Source organism: Colius striatus, chromosome 9, assembly GCF_028858725.1.
Source record: "Colius striatus isolate bColStr4 chromosome 9, bColStr4.1.hap1, whole genome shotgun sequence".
Lineage (NCBI taxonomy): Eukaryota > Metazoa > Chordata > Aves > Coliiformes > Coliidae > Colius > Colius striatus.
This window is the reverse complement of record NC_084767.1, coordinates 15,813,617-15,829,614: the sequence shown is the minus strand read 5'-3', so window position 1 is coordinate 15,829,614 and position 15,998 is coordinate 15,813,617. Positions and strand designations below refer to the sequence as shown.

Genomic DNA, 15,998 nt, shown 5'->3' with positions numbered 1-15,998 from the left:
ATAGAATGAGTACACAGCAGGAATAATAAAATTGTCTAAGCATGTGGATTTTAAGCACCAGATATGATACCGAAACAGGAATAATTTTTTCTGACAGAAGCTAGTGACTAATGCAGCTTTCTTCCTTAAAAGTATTTGCTTCAGGTGGACACTATTCTCTTGGCAGAAATTTCTGTAAAAAAATAGACATTTCTCAGTAAAAATGTATAAAAAAAGAAATGTTTACCTAGCTAACAAAATGGAATTGACAACCTTCAGAGATGACAAAGTCTCATTTGCAGTAGAACAACATAACAATTTTCCTTTTTATGTACAGAAATAAGTATATATATTTCCTATTACTGTGATAATAGCCTATACGAAGCCAAATGTGGTTATAAATTATTCCTAGCGTCTCGTTCGAGTAGTGTGTCTAGGCAATAAGTCCCTCCTCCCCATCTGTTTGACTGATATTTTTCTCTGTAAATCTTAAAAGGTGAAAAATATTTAAGTTCAATAGTCACCTAGCTCTGATTGAGAAGCTGCAGGCAGCTCTGTGTCACTTGTTCCATCACAAATCATGTCAGCTATCGAAGCACTTGAGCACAACTTATCATTCATAATGACTTACATTTTCTTTTTCACTTGCATCCTTTTCCTTAACCTTCTCTTTTACTTCAGAGCTCCTAATGAGAAGGACTTTACAGCCATAAACAGTATTTTGCTAATAAACTACTCGAAGAAAGGTTTTTTGATGATGCTCTTGACTCAGCCTGGTGCTTTGTTCTTTTTCTAGCTTGCACAGACAAAGAGCTGAGGAACCTTGCTTCACGACTAAAAGACTGGTTTGGTGCTCTTCATGAGGATGCAAATCGTGTCATCAAACCAACGAGCTCGGAGACAGCACAAGGCAGTAAGAAAACACCTTTCCTCTTGAATGTTGAGTGTTGTAGACAATTTCCCAGCCTGAGAGAGCATTCAGCTGAGCACAGCTGTTAGTGCTGCCATGTCATGTCAAGCAGGTGTCAGCAAGCAAGCAGGTACACAGGAGATCTGATCCTGCAAATAAATAGCTGCACTGTTTTCTAAAGGAGCCGCAGTTGTTCTGTACTCTTCCTGGCCCAAACTGATCTAAAACTGGCAGAGACATAGGTACCTCTACAAGTTAATCGGGCAAATAACTGTGTCCAAAGGCTATGGAGGTCACATTTCTACTAGTAAATGAAACTGCTCAGAGACTTTTCTCAAGCTTGAGGTTAATTAGCATGACATAGTTCATGTCTGTACAGTTAAACTCTATGACCCTCTAAATCAGCATGACTGCATCCAAATCACTTCTTAGGAATGGACTGTGGCATATGCTTATCCCCCAGTTTCTGGCCAAACATTTTCTGATCTAGTGTCAGTGTCAGGAGCCAAAAACATAGCATAAAAGCATAGGGAAAATGATGCTAACATTGGAAAAGACTCACTTTGATTTTATGTCGCAAATCCTGCTAAGGCCCTATATAAGAGAAAGACTAATAAAAGCATGTACATTGCAGCCAAGGAGCTGGAATAGTTAAATGATGTGGAACGCTGGAATCTATTGTGGCCCAGGTATTTAATAACACCATCTTTGCTTCCTTTGATGCTTTTGTTTTTTAAAGAAAGGAAGAAAATGAACAGCTTGGAGGACATTTACTCTCTTGTGGGTTAAGCCAACATGACTGATTTTGATGTCATTTACCCACCAGGGAAGGGAAAGATTCAAGTAACAGCATCAAAAGAGGTCATGTTCATCAGAGAGCAGTTGTGAATTTATTTTCTGCAAGGACTCATTAATCCTTTTAAATAGTACGTCCCAAAACACATAGACCCTTGGGTTGCAAAGTAGGATGCAGAAGTTTTATCTAGGTGTATGACTCACCTTCACTTCTCTGCCCTGATTCTCTGGTACAAGCTGTCTAAAGCCAGGTGTCCACACACACAGAGAATTTAAAGAGCTCAGTCAACTGCTCCCTTTTACGGTTCCTTTGAGCCTAGTGCCTAGTTCCTCTGTTGTGTGAGACTGGAGAGGCTAAAAGTGCAGTAGAGCAGACCCATCACATCAGGATGGGCATTTACTGTTGGTTCATGTCTTCACAGCTACTTTCCTTTTGTGCTACTGCTGAGCTTGAGTACCGATAGATTGCCTCTTCCTAAAGGGACAGAATATACCACAGGCTGTATCGGTCAAAACTATAGTCAAACCTCATTAACACCAAGTAATTGTGTCTTAAATCTATATGGTGAAACAAGCCATGTTCTGCATAAATTATCTTTTTCACATGACACTTATTTTCCATAGTATTTACAACAAAGCCAGTATCTATTAAACCATATGTCTTATTTCTTAAACTGCACTCCAGAAGAGGATATTATCATGCAGTGGAAACTGAACCATCGTGCAAAAAGACAACTGGGTGTACAGCTGATCATGGCTTCATGATATGAATTCATTTCAGGCCCTGTGACAGAAAACACCAGAGACTTCAAAGTTTAAAGTTCCTTATACTCAGAAACACATGAAATCTTTTTATCAGATTGTCCAAATGATGAGTTTCAAGCAAATGACCTATGAGCTGCTCATGAGGACCTTAGGAAAGGCCAGACACCAAATTAGTTCCTAAAGGTGTTGGGTCTTTTGGTTTGTTTGGGGTTTTTTTTCTGAAGCAATTTCAGTAAGAAAAACATTCTTGGTAATTCTGCAATGTTTGCTCTGATTCACAGAGGAGCTGTTATCTCTTTTTAGTTTAGTTTGATTCCTGGAAACTTTTATGTGAAAGGCTGCCTTGATGATCTTAAACACTTGATCTCAACAATGTTCATTTTTAGATTGTTGACTTAGTCTGGCACATTTTATTTTCTTACATGTCATTTAAAAAAAAAATGTTTTAAGTAAAAGGAAACTATGAGTTAAGGTGCCTAAATCAGTTTTGAATGCCACAAAATTTCATCTTGCTTTTCTTTTCAAAAGTTCCCAACAGTATTCATGAATTAATCTGCATGTGCCAAATTCTGCAGCTCTCGTAGCACTGAAAATACACACAGAGTAAGGACAGCAGTATTTGTCTTCCTCTGACTTCATCTTCAAACATTTGTGAAAATGAAAGACATCTTAAGCAGAGCTCAGAATTCAAAGCGAAGTTCACCTACCTGAGCTGGAAAAAAAGAGAATTTGTGTGAATACTGGCAAATGGGACACCTGCAGCTCTGGCAGTAAGCTCTGATGTACACATTGCCCTGTTTTTCTATTGCTGTGCATGTGTTGTCCTCCTCACCAGGATGATCAGTTCATTAACCTGAACTGGTTTGGTTATGCCCATAGAGTCTTAAAAGGTCTGCACATCCTCAAAGTAATCCATTTTGGGTACGCCCCAGTAGCAGTAAAAGGAACAGATGGTGGGATGCAATGACTACAATGCCTCGGACATATCAGCTGTCTAGAGAAGGTGTTCCAGCAGAGATTTCTCTCTGCTACATTAAATTTTCAAGATGTTACTGTGAGTGTAAATAAGCTTTTTGAGTGTATTAAATTCACCCCCAGGTGAAGGGAAAAAAAAAAGTATACTCTTTTCATTTTGTTTAATTCTCTTGAACAGAAAAGGATGAGGACAAGTCATTGTGTTTGAGACCTCAGACCTTTACTCAACGAGCTGTCTCTCAGATCCCAGCAAAGCACCATAGGCCAGAAACTTTGTCTTCTTCAGGCTCTGTACAATCTTAAACTCCTTGATAAATAACATAAGCAACTCAGGGACGTGCTTTGACATAAGGAAATAATGAAACTAATTAGGCAAGAAGATGAAATTCAAATTGCTCCTGAGCCTGTTGATAATTCATAACATTCCCATATTGTACCTAGATAGTCTCTTTGGTTGGAGTGGGAGTTGCATTTCTTTTACTAGAGATCTATGCAATATAGCGGAATTTTTCTGGGGAACATTTCCTCTCCTCCTTCCTTTATTTTAAGTGATAGGGGAAATTAGGTTAATTATTCCCCAGTTAATTTAATTGTAAAATAAAACTGGCTCATATAAGTCAACCTTTGAAGGGGTAAAATAATTTTATGTGCCAGAAGATGTGTTTATTTTTAATTAGGATTTGCACTTAAAGACTTTTTAAAATTTAATTCCATTTTAATTCAGAGGAGGGTGGACTATTCTACTTATTAATGGGATATGAGATTTTTACATGTAGGTCACCAGTTTGATTTCCTTCTGGATCTGTAGTGAATGAAATTGTTAGGATGCTGAACACCTGTCAGTCAGAATGAGAAAGAAGATGGTCTCAATCCAGGTCCTTGTGAGCAGGTGTCCAAATGAAAGCAAGTACCACCACAACTGACATTAATTGGCATCTGCTTGGGCAGCCTCTGCCAAGGAGCCAAGAGCAGGAGGGATATGGAGCCTGTAGCATTCTCTTGCTTCTCACTATGAGCACTGCGGCGCTGAGCTGATGTGCAGAAAGATGCAGATATGTTCTCGCTGAGGTTATTGTTACATTGGGTCTGTTGTGCTAAAAGCTCAGACTGTTAACCAAGCACTTAACTCATTACAGAACTACAAAATGTGGTTTATTTCATCTAGCACATTGCATCATATGTATAAACAAGTATATCTAAAGACTCCAAAAAGGAGATAATTCATTCAACATCACTTGGCCTCACTGGGTTGATGAGAGCATAGTGATGTCCCAGTGAAGGTAAGTGACTTCCAAGAACCATTTTCCATCAGCTGCCCTAATTACATAGTAAGTCAGAGCCTGCCTTGTACGCTCAGGACACACTTTGCTAGGTGCTGAGAGCATCCAAGATTGCTGCTTTTGGACTGCAGATGCAACGTAGCAAAATATGATTTACAGGCAGTATCTTTGACCAGGAGAAAACAGGAAATGGAAGTAGATACTACTATTCATCTTCAACCACATATTGAGGGACAATGAAAGAATTAACCTTTTCAGTGGTAATAACCAAGGGCTTTCCATCATACTTACCACTGTAATATTTAAAGACTTGCAGACTACGCTATGTAATAATTCAGCACTGCTAAATAATACAGCCTCTTAATAAACCTAATCTGGAACTCTGGGCACAACAGTGAGAACTCCCTTGTTTATAAGAAATTACAATCAAAACCTCTTCAACTAATGTAATTAACTGTCTTGGTAAGTGGTCTTTCATGACTGTATCTTGCATGCAAGCCCTCGATGGTATGTCACAGAGCAGCTTCAGTATTCATGTCAGACATTATCTTGTGATCTGCTCAGACAGATCAGTACTAAGGACACACTGCTGTTGTGTCCCTGAGTGCATGTTGTACACACTGATAAAGACTTCCCAGCAGGGAGGAAAACAAGACTCAGAAATAATCCACGGGCACTGCCATGGGCAAGTTCATGCCATGATCCCCTCCGTGCTATGTTGATCCTTGCCTGTTAGCAGGTGGGCTTTAGAGACCCACAGGGCTGAGCAACACATCCTGTATTCAACTGGTTGTACAACAGACCTTGTTATCCACCTTAGCAGCATTAAGTGCCATGACAAGGCATAAAGACTATCACCAGAGAGGTGATAGAATCATAGAATGGTGGAGGTTGGATGGGACCTCTGGAGATCATCCAGTCTAACCCCAGTGTGTGCAAGAAATGAGCAGCCAACAGAACCCAGCTGTTTTCCCCCAGGAAGCTGTTAAATAGGGATAGCTGAAGCATGTACTGATCCCAGTTTCACTGTGCAACTGAATGATCCACCCCTACCCATTTGATCACTTTTAACCTGCCCCACATTAGGGAATCAGGTATGGCATGCAGGCAGGAGGCATAAGGCAGGACTGTGTGCCTTGGTCCTCAGGGCTTTGTAAAGACAAAGTCAAGGATTCTTAAATGTTTTCACTCAACAAGAGATTGCACAGTGACCAAACTCTGCTTGTCTTCTTCAGATGAATAAAATAATTGAAGTCAATAGTCCTAATTGCTTTAGCAAGCCAAGCAGGCTTCCTCCCTACTTCTATTCACATGGCCTTTTTATTTTTCACTGTGCTCAAACTCAATTAGATAATGCTAGAACAGATAACAGCACAAAAAATGTGATTAAATGTTCAGCATGATTTCTCTCTTCTCTGCCTGAGCTGCCTCTAGCCCTGGAAGAGGCTGAAGAAATGGTGTTACCTTCTTCCTCCAAGAAGCATGTATTATGAATTACATAAACCTTTCCATTATTTAACCCTTCTGATTGCTCCTCCATGTCCCTGACAACCTTCACCTGTGGCTGCTTACAAAAAGCACAGCCTCTAGCATAAAGCCCTGCCTTCTTTTGGATTAATGCTTAAAATAGCAGGTAGGCTGCAGAGCTTCGCAAAGTGTCAGTGTGATTTCAGCAATATCTTCAGTTTCACTTTAACAAAACAGCATCCTAAAACGAGACTTGACACGTACAGAAAATAAGGCTAAGCTTGACCTGTTGCAATGAAAGATGCAGCAAAAGCAAAAAACCCATCAGGCTTTTCCATGTGTCCCACAGCAGAATGAGTGATGCACAGGCAGATCATCACTCACAGCTGAAATGGATGAGCACAAGATGCTCAGGGTGCATGGTTCAGGAGCTCTCTGTGCCTATACATCCCTGGACATGCATGTTTCTGAGCCTTGTTGAAACTGATATCTTAATCAGATTTATTAGGTCTGTATAAGAAATATACTTCCTTACACCATAGATAACTTGGAAGTCTATGTTTGTACTAAGCACTGAAAAATACAGTGACAGTTTAGATTTATAATGTCCAGTAATGTTTGTAAAGGGCAGCAATGCCACTGTTTTTGTGGAGACTCTGGAATACTGGAACATGTCTTTCATATACATGAATGACTCGGTCTTTCTGTGGTAACCACTGCTGCAGTCTTTTAAGGATCTAAGCTGTTAAAATGAACGATGATGATGATTTCCAAAGTGCTGGAAGAGCGGAATCCTGTATTGCTGCACAATCCTGGAGGCCACAAAAAGGAATAGTGCTGATGTGGCATACAGGAGTTTTGCAGCTCTCTGGAGCTCCCAACTGAAGCAGCGCTGTTCTTCAGAGTGGTGTAAGCAAAAGAGATCCCTCTTCTCTTCCCCTTCTTCCCACAGGCAACTTGCAGTCCAGATCAAAGCATCTTGTTGTCCACCACAGGAGGCAGGATTTTGAAAAGTGAAAAGCTAGGATGAGAGGTGGAAGGTGGGAGCACAGTAGGAAAGAATTTGTTCAGGGACATAGAAACAGGTCTAGAAAACAGAATTTAAGTTGTATTCAGACAGTCTAGTTTGAAAATATGGGGGATACAGCCTTTTCTCATGATATTTCAGTTTCTTGGAACATGGCCAACCCACTTGCTTGGAGAACAGGAAGAAAGTGATATTTTTGTGAGGAGAAGTAACTTTGAATTACAGTGATCATCTATGAATCTCAACCCTCCTCAGGCCACATCTCTTGAAGAGTGTGAGTAGTGCTGTAGTCTGTAGCAGTGCTTGGGTTTCAAGCTTTACATGATCAGTTTGGTCTTGGAATTTTGTTCTGCTTTAGGCAAGGCAGGTTAAGGTTGAGAATCCCACCAAAAAAATTAGCAAGGCTGCAGCTTAGCAATGATTCCTGTGCAGTGAGCATGCTGGGGTTCAGCTGGGGATATGTGCCTGTCTTTTTTTTACAGGATTTGACACCAGCATACTACCAATCTGTAAGGATTCCTTAGGCTGGATGTTCAACAAACTTGACATGAACTATGACCTGCTGCTGGATCCCTCGGAGATCAGTGCCATTTATCTGGATAAGTATGAGCCATGTGTCAAGCCTCTCTTCAACTCTTGTGACTCCTTCAAGGATGGAAAGCTTTCAAATAACGAGTGGTGCTACTGCTTCCAGAAGCCAGGTGGTGAGTTGGGTGATTTGCAGTACAAAGAAAAGTTGTTTGAGTCTCCCTGTTTCAGGTTTGTTTGACCTGGTAATCAGCAGTCAGCTGCAGTTAAAAGTTCTTTGCTTCAGCACTAGTGTGAAAGGGCATCATGTAACAAAGTTTAATGTCACAGAGAAACTGTATTAACATCCCATGATCATTAAAATGAAGAAGTAGAAAGGGCCAGTGCATATAGTATCGAAGTAAACTCTATTGCTTATAGAAGGCTCAAGAACCTACTTTTTTATTAATGTATTAATTAGTCAATTAGCAAATCATAAATTGTAGAGATGGCATTATGTCAGTTTGGTGGAAAGAGGAAAAGTGGTTTAACAATGAAAATGGCCCCTAAACACCATTCTCAACCACATTGTGTTGCTTTTTTTTCTTTTTTTAATTAGTGTAGCTAATGACATAAATTTGTTTTTCAGTACAGTACCAGCATATGGGCTTCTTTGGTTCCCAGGTGTACAGCAGTCTACATTTCATGTCAGTAGTGAAGCCAGTCATTACAGTGTGTGTCCCGGACCATCTGGAAACTGATTCTCAAACATTATATTTTAGGTCTTCCTTGCCAGAATGAAATGAATAGAATTCAAAAGCTAAGCAGAGGGAAGAGTCTGTTGGGTAAGTTTGATTACTTGCTATTCATTTACTCAACTAATTAAAGCTTCTGTGATTATTGTAACTTTATATGCAGTAATGGTTTTTCAATTAGAGACTAATGTTTTGAGTCAGGAATATGTCAGTGTAGGCCTGACACTATGAAATTAAACAAATAATGAGATAGTAACATACAGAACAGGTGTCAGCATGGCAACGGGTTCAGAACTAATTTAGAGCTCTCCAGAAATGCAAAGCCTTGCCTGCACAGTGCTTATTACTGCCTTCATCACCTCAGAGGTCAGGGTAAGTACAGAGGCTGCTTGAAACTCAAGCCTTCCATTTTTGAAGGGTGACTGAAGGTGCCACAGTGCATAGCCAATGGGTTAACGTCATCTTCCACTTATGGTGTAATGCATGCATTCCTTGGGGTTCAGTTTTGCCTAATCATTCTTAAAAAAATTTCAGTATATTCCATGTATATAAAAACAGGTATTGATATAATCTCATTTTAGGCAGCCCTGCAGGATGCCCCATGCTGTAAGATGTGATAATGCCTGCCCCCCTCTCTCTAGGGACTGTTGGGAGCCTGAATTGATTCATGACTTACACTGCTCTGATGGATATCTAAAATTAGATTAAATAAATCCTCATATGACATTTTCTCATTTAACTGCTAAAAAATGAGACTGTTGAACTGAGTAAATTTAAGGTAACTAATTCCACACTCTGAATTCACAGTGTTAGTAACCTTGCATTTATGTGGTAGTGTCTTACTGAAACTGCTGTCCTAGTGTGTTTGTGTACATAGACTCCAGTCACAAAAAGCATACCTGTACACATTAAAGTCTCTGCTTACAGAAAGCACTGCATTTCATCTTCAAAGAGTCTGGCTTACGTCAGACCCAGGTTGTCAGGCCTATCATCAAGAACCTATGTCAGGTTCGTACGGCGTCGCTAGCTGCAGCACAGAGCATGTCAGTGGTCCACCACAGTGCTTCTCAGACTGCAGTCGGCTGCTCAAGTTGTTCTCAGATTTTAGTTGATGTTTAAAGATACTCATTAGCAGACCCTGCAAACAGAGCTTCTGCAAAGCTCATCTTTGTCAAACCTTGCCATTCCCAGGTGCCATTGCTTTTTGGACTCCAGGTTCGGGTACCCTATGAACAATCACAACCTAGATTCATTGGTTTAAAATAAGAATAAACATCCCCAAAGGCCACAGGGACTACAGTTTAGTTCCATCATTCCTTTCATAGCAAGTTCACATGAAGACTAATATGTTTCAGAGTTACAGGTCCTGCTGTTCATAGCTGTGGGAGTGAAGGGAGTATTGATTGTTCAGTTGTATGTGTGCTTCATTCAGTGAATGTTTTGTGTTTGTGTTTGAATGCGTGTTGTGGGAGAGGAAGTCACAGCACTCTGTCTCACTGGTGTCATGACTTTCAAAGCCATCTAAAAGAATAAGAAGCCCAGTTCCTAATAGATAGCACTGGCTGTACTTATTTTATGCTTTACTGTTACTTGCTGTATGCAAGAAATGTTATCTAGGTTGAAACATAAGTGGTTTGTTCCGGTGTATGGGGAAAAATGACGACTGTAGTGCAGGTGGTACAACATGCAGGCAGTAGTCACACATGTCACTGGGATCTCATTGCAATAGCAGGAGTAAAATGACAAAATAAAAGCAGTAAGAAGGGTCCCTTACCAAAAATAACTTCTAGTCAACTGTATTTAAAAAGAAAGAAAAAAAAAGGATTAAAGTGGTTAAGCTCAACAAATCAAGAAGTGTCAGACACGGGTTGTTCCACAAGCTAGAAAATTATAATATAGAGAGAAACTCTTTGCTTCACCTACCTTGAATGTCAGCCTGCATAATGGCATCTGTCTGTGAGATTTTAATCTGATCTCATAGCTCTTTATAAGGCAGAAAACTTTGTCTTTTCTCTTCACTGAGTGAAAAATCATGCACATGGAAACCAAAGTATACGCATGACAAAAAGCATGCTTGTAGCAACAATAAAGATTGAAAAGAGAGATGAATATTTTCAGAGAAACTAGCCTTTAATTATTCCCTTTCTTGACATGTAGAGCACAGCATTTACAGTTTGGGCAGCAGACACGAGGATTTCTGTTAACTTGCATCCATTGATAAAAAGTGATAACTTTTGATATTTTTGTTCTCTCTATATTTTTCAAAACACATGACAGTTGCAACAAAGTAAAGTACTTCAAAGCCATTGCCATTAGATATGTTGAATTTGGAGGTTTTCAAATAGAGCCTAGCATCCCAGGGGAATGAATTAAAAAGTAAACAGCACTATTCATCTTTCCCTACCAGATTTATCTAGAGTACAATTAACTGCAGAGAGTGTACTTTTAGAGCATACAACTGCACAGACTGATAATGCTTCTCCCACATCACTAAGGTAATAAATTTCTGCTCCTGTCATTATTTTCTTCTGTATCAGCCCTGTGAATTCAGCTAATATAATAGCTAATACAAGGAGCTGTGTGCCGACTAGCACTTAATTCTGCCAAGCTTTTACCTGTGTGCTTCACTATCTTTAGCTTATAATTATTTTCTCCGTATTATATAGATAAGTATTATATAGATAAGGAAATGATGCAAAAAAAATTACGTAAGTCTGGATCCATAAAGAGGATATAGATGCAACACTGCTGTTCAAGTTTGCGTGGAATAATTAAATACTCCATGGGACAAAGAGAGATGAGGGAAGAAGGATTCACTAGCCTGAGGCAGTTCAGTGGAAGTGATGAATATTTTCTAGTGCTTAATAATAAAACTGGTCTACCAGACATCCTCTCCACATTTGTGGGGAAGCACTATCTGTGCAAGAACCTCTGGAAAGGAAAACTTCTTTCACTTTCCAAGGTCTGCAGATGTTCTCTGATGCCAAACGGAATTGCAGGGTGAAATATTGCCATGAATGCCATGCTCAGCTTGTAGCCAGACCTTACTTCTAATGAACAGAGAGCCCAGTTTATGTAGGATTTTCAGGATGAATCATCCCACTGTACACCACTTGCTCGCAGTGACTCTCTGTCCTCACTGGATTATCACCCACACCTGACACTTTGGAGAGGACATGCTGTGATCTTCTCTCCCATTGGCAAACACTGTGACATTAGTATGCGTCGCTAAATATTTAAAGCTCCAGTGTTACATATAAATTGTCACCAATTTCCCATGCAGAAGGAAAAGTACCTTCTACTCTTCACTGTGACCCAAAGTGTGAATCCTCTCCATACATAGTTATGTTGGCAGTGAGCCTGGGCCATAATTTATTTTTAAATCTGTGGCTTTGAGAGGCAGTGTGGAACATTTTAATACTTTCCAAGCAACACAGTGAAGCTATGCAAAAAGAAAAAGGGAAACTATCTTTCAAAGAAGGGAAAGGTTGCATTTCCCAAGGAAAAGAGAAAGTATGAGACAGCAGAGAATGGCCTCTGCGTTTTAAACTATCACAGTGGAGCTCTAGTGACACAGGTACAGCTACGATGATTTGCACCTGCTCAAAATCAGCACCTGCCTGCTTTTCCCAAGGTTATGTATAGTCAGATAAACACCTGGAGTGCTTCACAGAGAGAGGATATGAGCATAAATATTTTAAAAAAACCAACCCTGTCTTAGTCAATATTGAAGTAAAGGATTGAAGCATAAACTTAGAAAAACTGGCAAAGGCAAATATATGCACAGGGTTATTAGAACCCTTTTTTTTATATATAAATAGTGAAAATGAGTCTTTAGTAGTCGTCAGCATGCTTACATTTGTACATGAACATAATGGTGGTACATATAAGAAAACCTGCTATAAGATCGTGCTTTGAAGTTACTTAAAATACTCTCACTAGTGGATGTGAAGAAGTCTCCAGAACTGATCCAATATACCTAGATTTCTGCAGATGTTCAAAGGTTTCTGTTCTCATCTTCCAGACCTGCGTTAGTGTCACTCAGACGTTAGACAAGGTCTGCAGTGTGATGAGTTTGGAAATTTGAGGATTCACTTTATATAGGGGAGTGTGTGTGTGTGAGTGTGAGACTGAATGAATTCCACTTTTATGTCTTTTCTATAGGAAATTTCATGACATTTGAGCAGTGCTTTCTCGGTCTTTTTTTCTGAGAGAAATGTACTGGAAATAGCCCCTTTGACACAAACTGCCTGAAGGGATGCTATACACATGGAAATAGTTAAAAAACTTGCTGCATGACCAGTAAATCACTGGTATCTTTGACAAAGAAGAAAAATACTTTCTCAGAATCATTTGAGATAAGACATTTGGGGGCAAGGGTGGGTTTCTGCCATGGTTCAAATTGAAGCAAACAGCAAAGAAGGGAAAATTACTGTACTGACCTCTCTTGAGAATAAAGGTAACTCATCTAGAAGGACAAGAGCGCTTATCATATTGAGGTACATTTGCCATATTTGCTGAAAATGGTGGGAACAATAAAATGGGTTTCTTGTGAGATCTTCCCTGTCTGCAGAAGCCAGAATGAACCACACTCTACAAGGCTGAACTATATTGGTTTTGTTGTGAGAAAAATCTTGGACTTCAAATACAAAGACTTACTGACTTCAAATCCTGTTGTCCCTCTTTGTCGAGATTATGCATTGCTTCTCCTTTCGTACATGGAGACTCTCAGTAAGTCAGAAGTTGTGCTTGAGATAAGTATGAATAGCAAGCAGATGGCAGATACCTTCCAGGGATAATTATAGTGTTGTGGAAAGACTTACATGATAAACACTGAAGGAGTGCAAGTGGAAGGGAAATACAGAATTAATGAACTCGGGGTAATAATCCAGTTGGGAAGCAAAGTTTAAAACAGGGAGTTAAACTGGAAAGGGGCTCTGTGGGAATATTAATCATTCAGGGACAGGCTGAACCTATCTCTAGTACCATATGCCATCACTCTCCATGTACTAGGTATACACAAACATTTATGCACTGCACAATGACCAGGCTGGCTGAATATAGTTAATCATATATAATTTCTGCTCCCTTATAGGCACCAGATAATCACATGTGTTTTCTTGCTAACGTCGTAAAGATCTTCACGTAGCTATGTGATAAGCTCACAATACTCTTTATGCCTGCTTGCTGCTACAGAGCCTTGCATTACTGATTATACATTATCTTTTATTCAGGTGCTTTCGTCCCACGGTGCAACGAAGAAGGTTATTACAAAGCCACTCAGTGCCATGGCAGCACAGGGCAGTGCTGGTGTGTTGATAAGTACGGGAATGAGATAGCCGGCTCAAGAAAGCAAGGGACAGTTAGTTGTGGTGAGTAATGATGTGCTTTCCTCAGACAACAAAAGAATTAACACTGTTGTAAGCCCTGCCATTGCTGTACGATGGAGTACGATAACAAAAGTAAGACATGTTCAAAGTGCTCCTGTATTTTCCTATTCAGACTACAAAGTGGGCCCATATAATACATTCTGGTCCTTTGTACTGCAGGAGCATGGTAGAAGTTAAGAAGCAGTAGCCACTGATAAGATATTTTTGCCACCAGCCTGGGAAATGTAGTATTTGATATTAAAATTAAGGCTGTGGGATTGCTATGCATGGTTAATGAATATATTGTTCTGGATGCTCTGGAATGCACATTTGCTGGGACTTCATGAACAATGTCTTTCCAGATGAAAGCAGGCATAAATGTGTAAAATTCTATCAGCTTAGTAACCAAGCTAAATAAAATTCCTGATAGGACAATATTGTGTAGATCTGTAAAGTCACTGATTAGCTGTTACATCTAGGCAAAGATTTCAGCTGTATTTCTTCAGAGAGCTTCAGCAATGGTTGTGGATACTGCTTTCTTCTTCAAGAAAGAACAGAAAAAAACAAGATACCTTGTGATGCCCAGAATCACATCACAGATGTTAGGCTCGATATCTGCATTTGCAGAGCGTGGTTTGGTTTATGTACTCAAAATCAATTTGTGGAGTATTTTTAGCCTGATTTACAGGGTTGTGATGAGATGAAAGTATTTACAAACGATTAATGATTTTCTGGCCTGCATGCACGTGAACTGAGACTCTTCAGTCTAGTCCCTAGGAGGAGGGTGATAGATAGGGGGGTTTTTTTTATGCAAGGAAATTTTGCAGAGTAAATGTATATATATTTTTCCCAGTTCAGAATGAAAATTGGAATTTAGAGGTCATTTCATGAATAGCTGAACCAATGAATTTTAAAAGTAACATTGCAAATAACGGTGACTTGAATGACAAGGGTAGTGCTGAACAAGGGGTTTGGTGTCACATGAGGGAATGACCTTTCCCTCTCACCTGTTTCAGAAGAAGAGCAAGAAACATCAGGGGATTTTGGCAGTGGTGGATCTGTTGTATTGTTGGATGATTTGGAAGACGAACCTGAAGCAGCAAAAAAAGACAAAGAAGGGAAACTGAAGATTCACGTAAGAGCAGCTAATGAAGATGATGAAGATGAAGATGATGACAAGGATGATGAAATTGGTTATATATGGTAGTGCCCATCATTATGAGGACTCACGTTTTGCACAATATTGCAAGTCACATCATATCTCTGCAATTGTATCTGAGAGTATCTGGCACAAATATTCCCTCTCTACTGAGTTTAATTTTGTATAGTCTATATAATTTGGAAGACAACACTTTCTTTCAGCAAGGACTGTTTAAAATACAACTCTTGTTCAGTTGGTTTGGGGGATTTTTGTTCTATCCACAGGGGCAATGAGTTTTGTTCCAAAAACATTTCATGTCTTAATCCTCACTTGCACAGATTATGAAATATATCCTGTGAAAGAAGAATTGCAGAAGGGGCTCAACAAACCAATACAAGGCTTAGAAGCCCTTATGTTAGAGAATTTTGTCATACATTGTCACCTTGATCATATCAGAAACTGATCCTTCTCTGTCATGAAGAAGGAAAAGTAGACGCCGCATTTTCTAGTCTGTATTTGTTATGTTCCAGTAAAGAATAAGTCTCTTTGGGTAGTGACTTCTGGCTGCCCAGCATCAGAGTTTAATTCAGAAAGAAACCTACGAGTGCAATTTTCTGTTCCTCACATTCTCTGAGTCCAACAGGCTTAGTCCATACACACTGAATGCAAAGCTCCCATGAGAGTGAATTCACTTAAGGAATCTCAATCTTAGTGGATGCTGAGAACCTGCAGCTATCACAGACCAAGCCCTACAGGCAGGGAACAGAATTCAATCTGCCTTTCAAAATGTTTAAGGAGAGAGTGTTTTGTGAATTTGTAATATCATAACCACCTCCATAGCTGTTCCTCAGCTTCCCTCTGAACTTGCTTGCACTAAGCATTGCACTAACATCGCAAAGGCAGCCTCTGCTTCATGCTTGTGCCCTTTGGATCTGCCTGTTCTTCATTCACTCTTAGCAACCCCTCATTCTGAAGTTACAAAACTGTCAAAGGCACAAGTAATGAGTTGTAATTTTCTTTATATAGTT

At 39.7% G+C, this 15,998-nt stretch overlaps 1 protein-coding gene across 1 annotated transcript in view; it reads left to right on the top strand.

Moving 5' to 3' along the window:
- Positions 1-15,045, top strand: part of SPOCK1 (SPARC (osteonectin), cwcv and kazal like domains proteoglycan 1) — a 315,938-nt gene extending 300,893 nt beyond the window's left edge. The window contains exons 7-11 of the mRNA XM_062002468.1: positions 776-892; positions 7,681-7,902; positions 8,488-8,550; positions 13,695-13,832; positions 14,846-15,045. Coding sequence (XP_061858452.1) covers positions 776-892; positions 7,681-7,902; positions 8,488-8,550; positions 13,695-13,832; positions 14,846-15,036 — 731 coding nt within the window. The 3' untranslated portion in view covers positions 15,037-15,045. The remainder of the gene's footprint in view (positions 1-775; positions 893-7,680; positions 7,903-8,487; positions 8,551-13,694; positions 13,833-14,845) is intronic.
- The last annotated feature ends 953 nt before the right edge of the window (positions 15,046-15,998 follow it).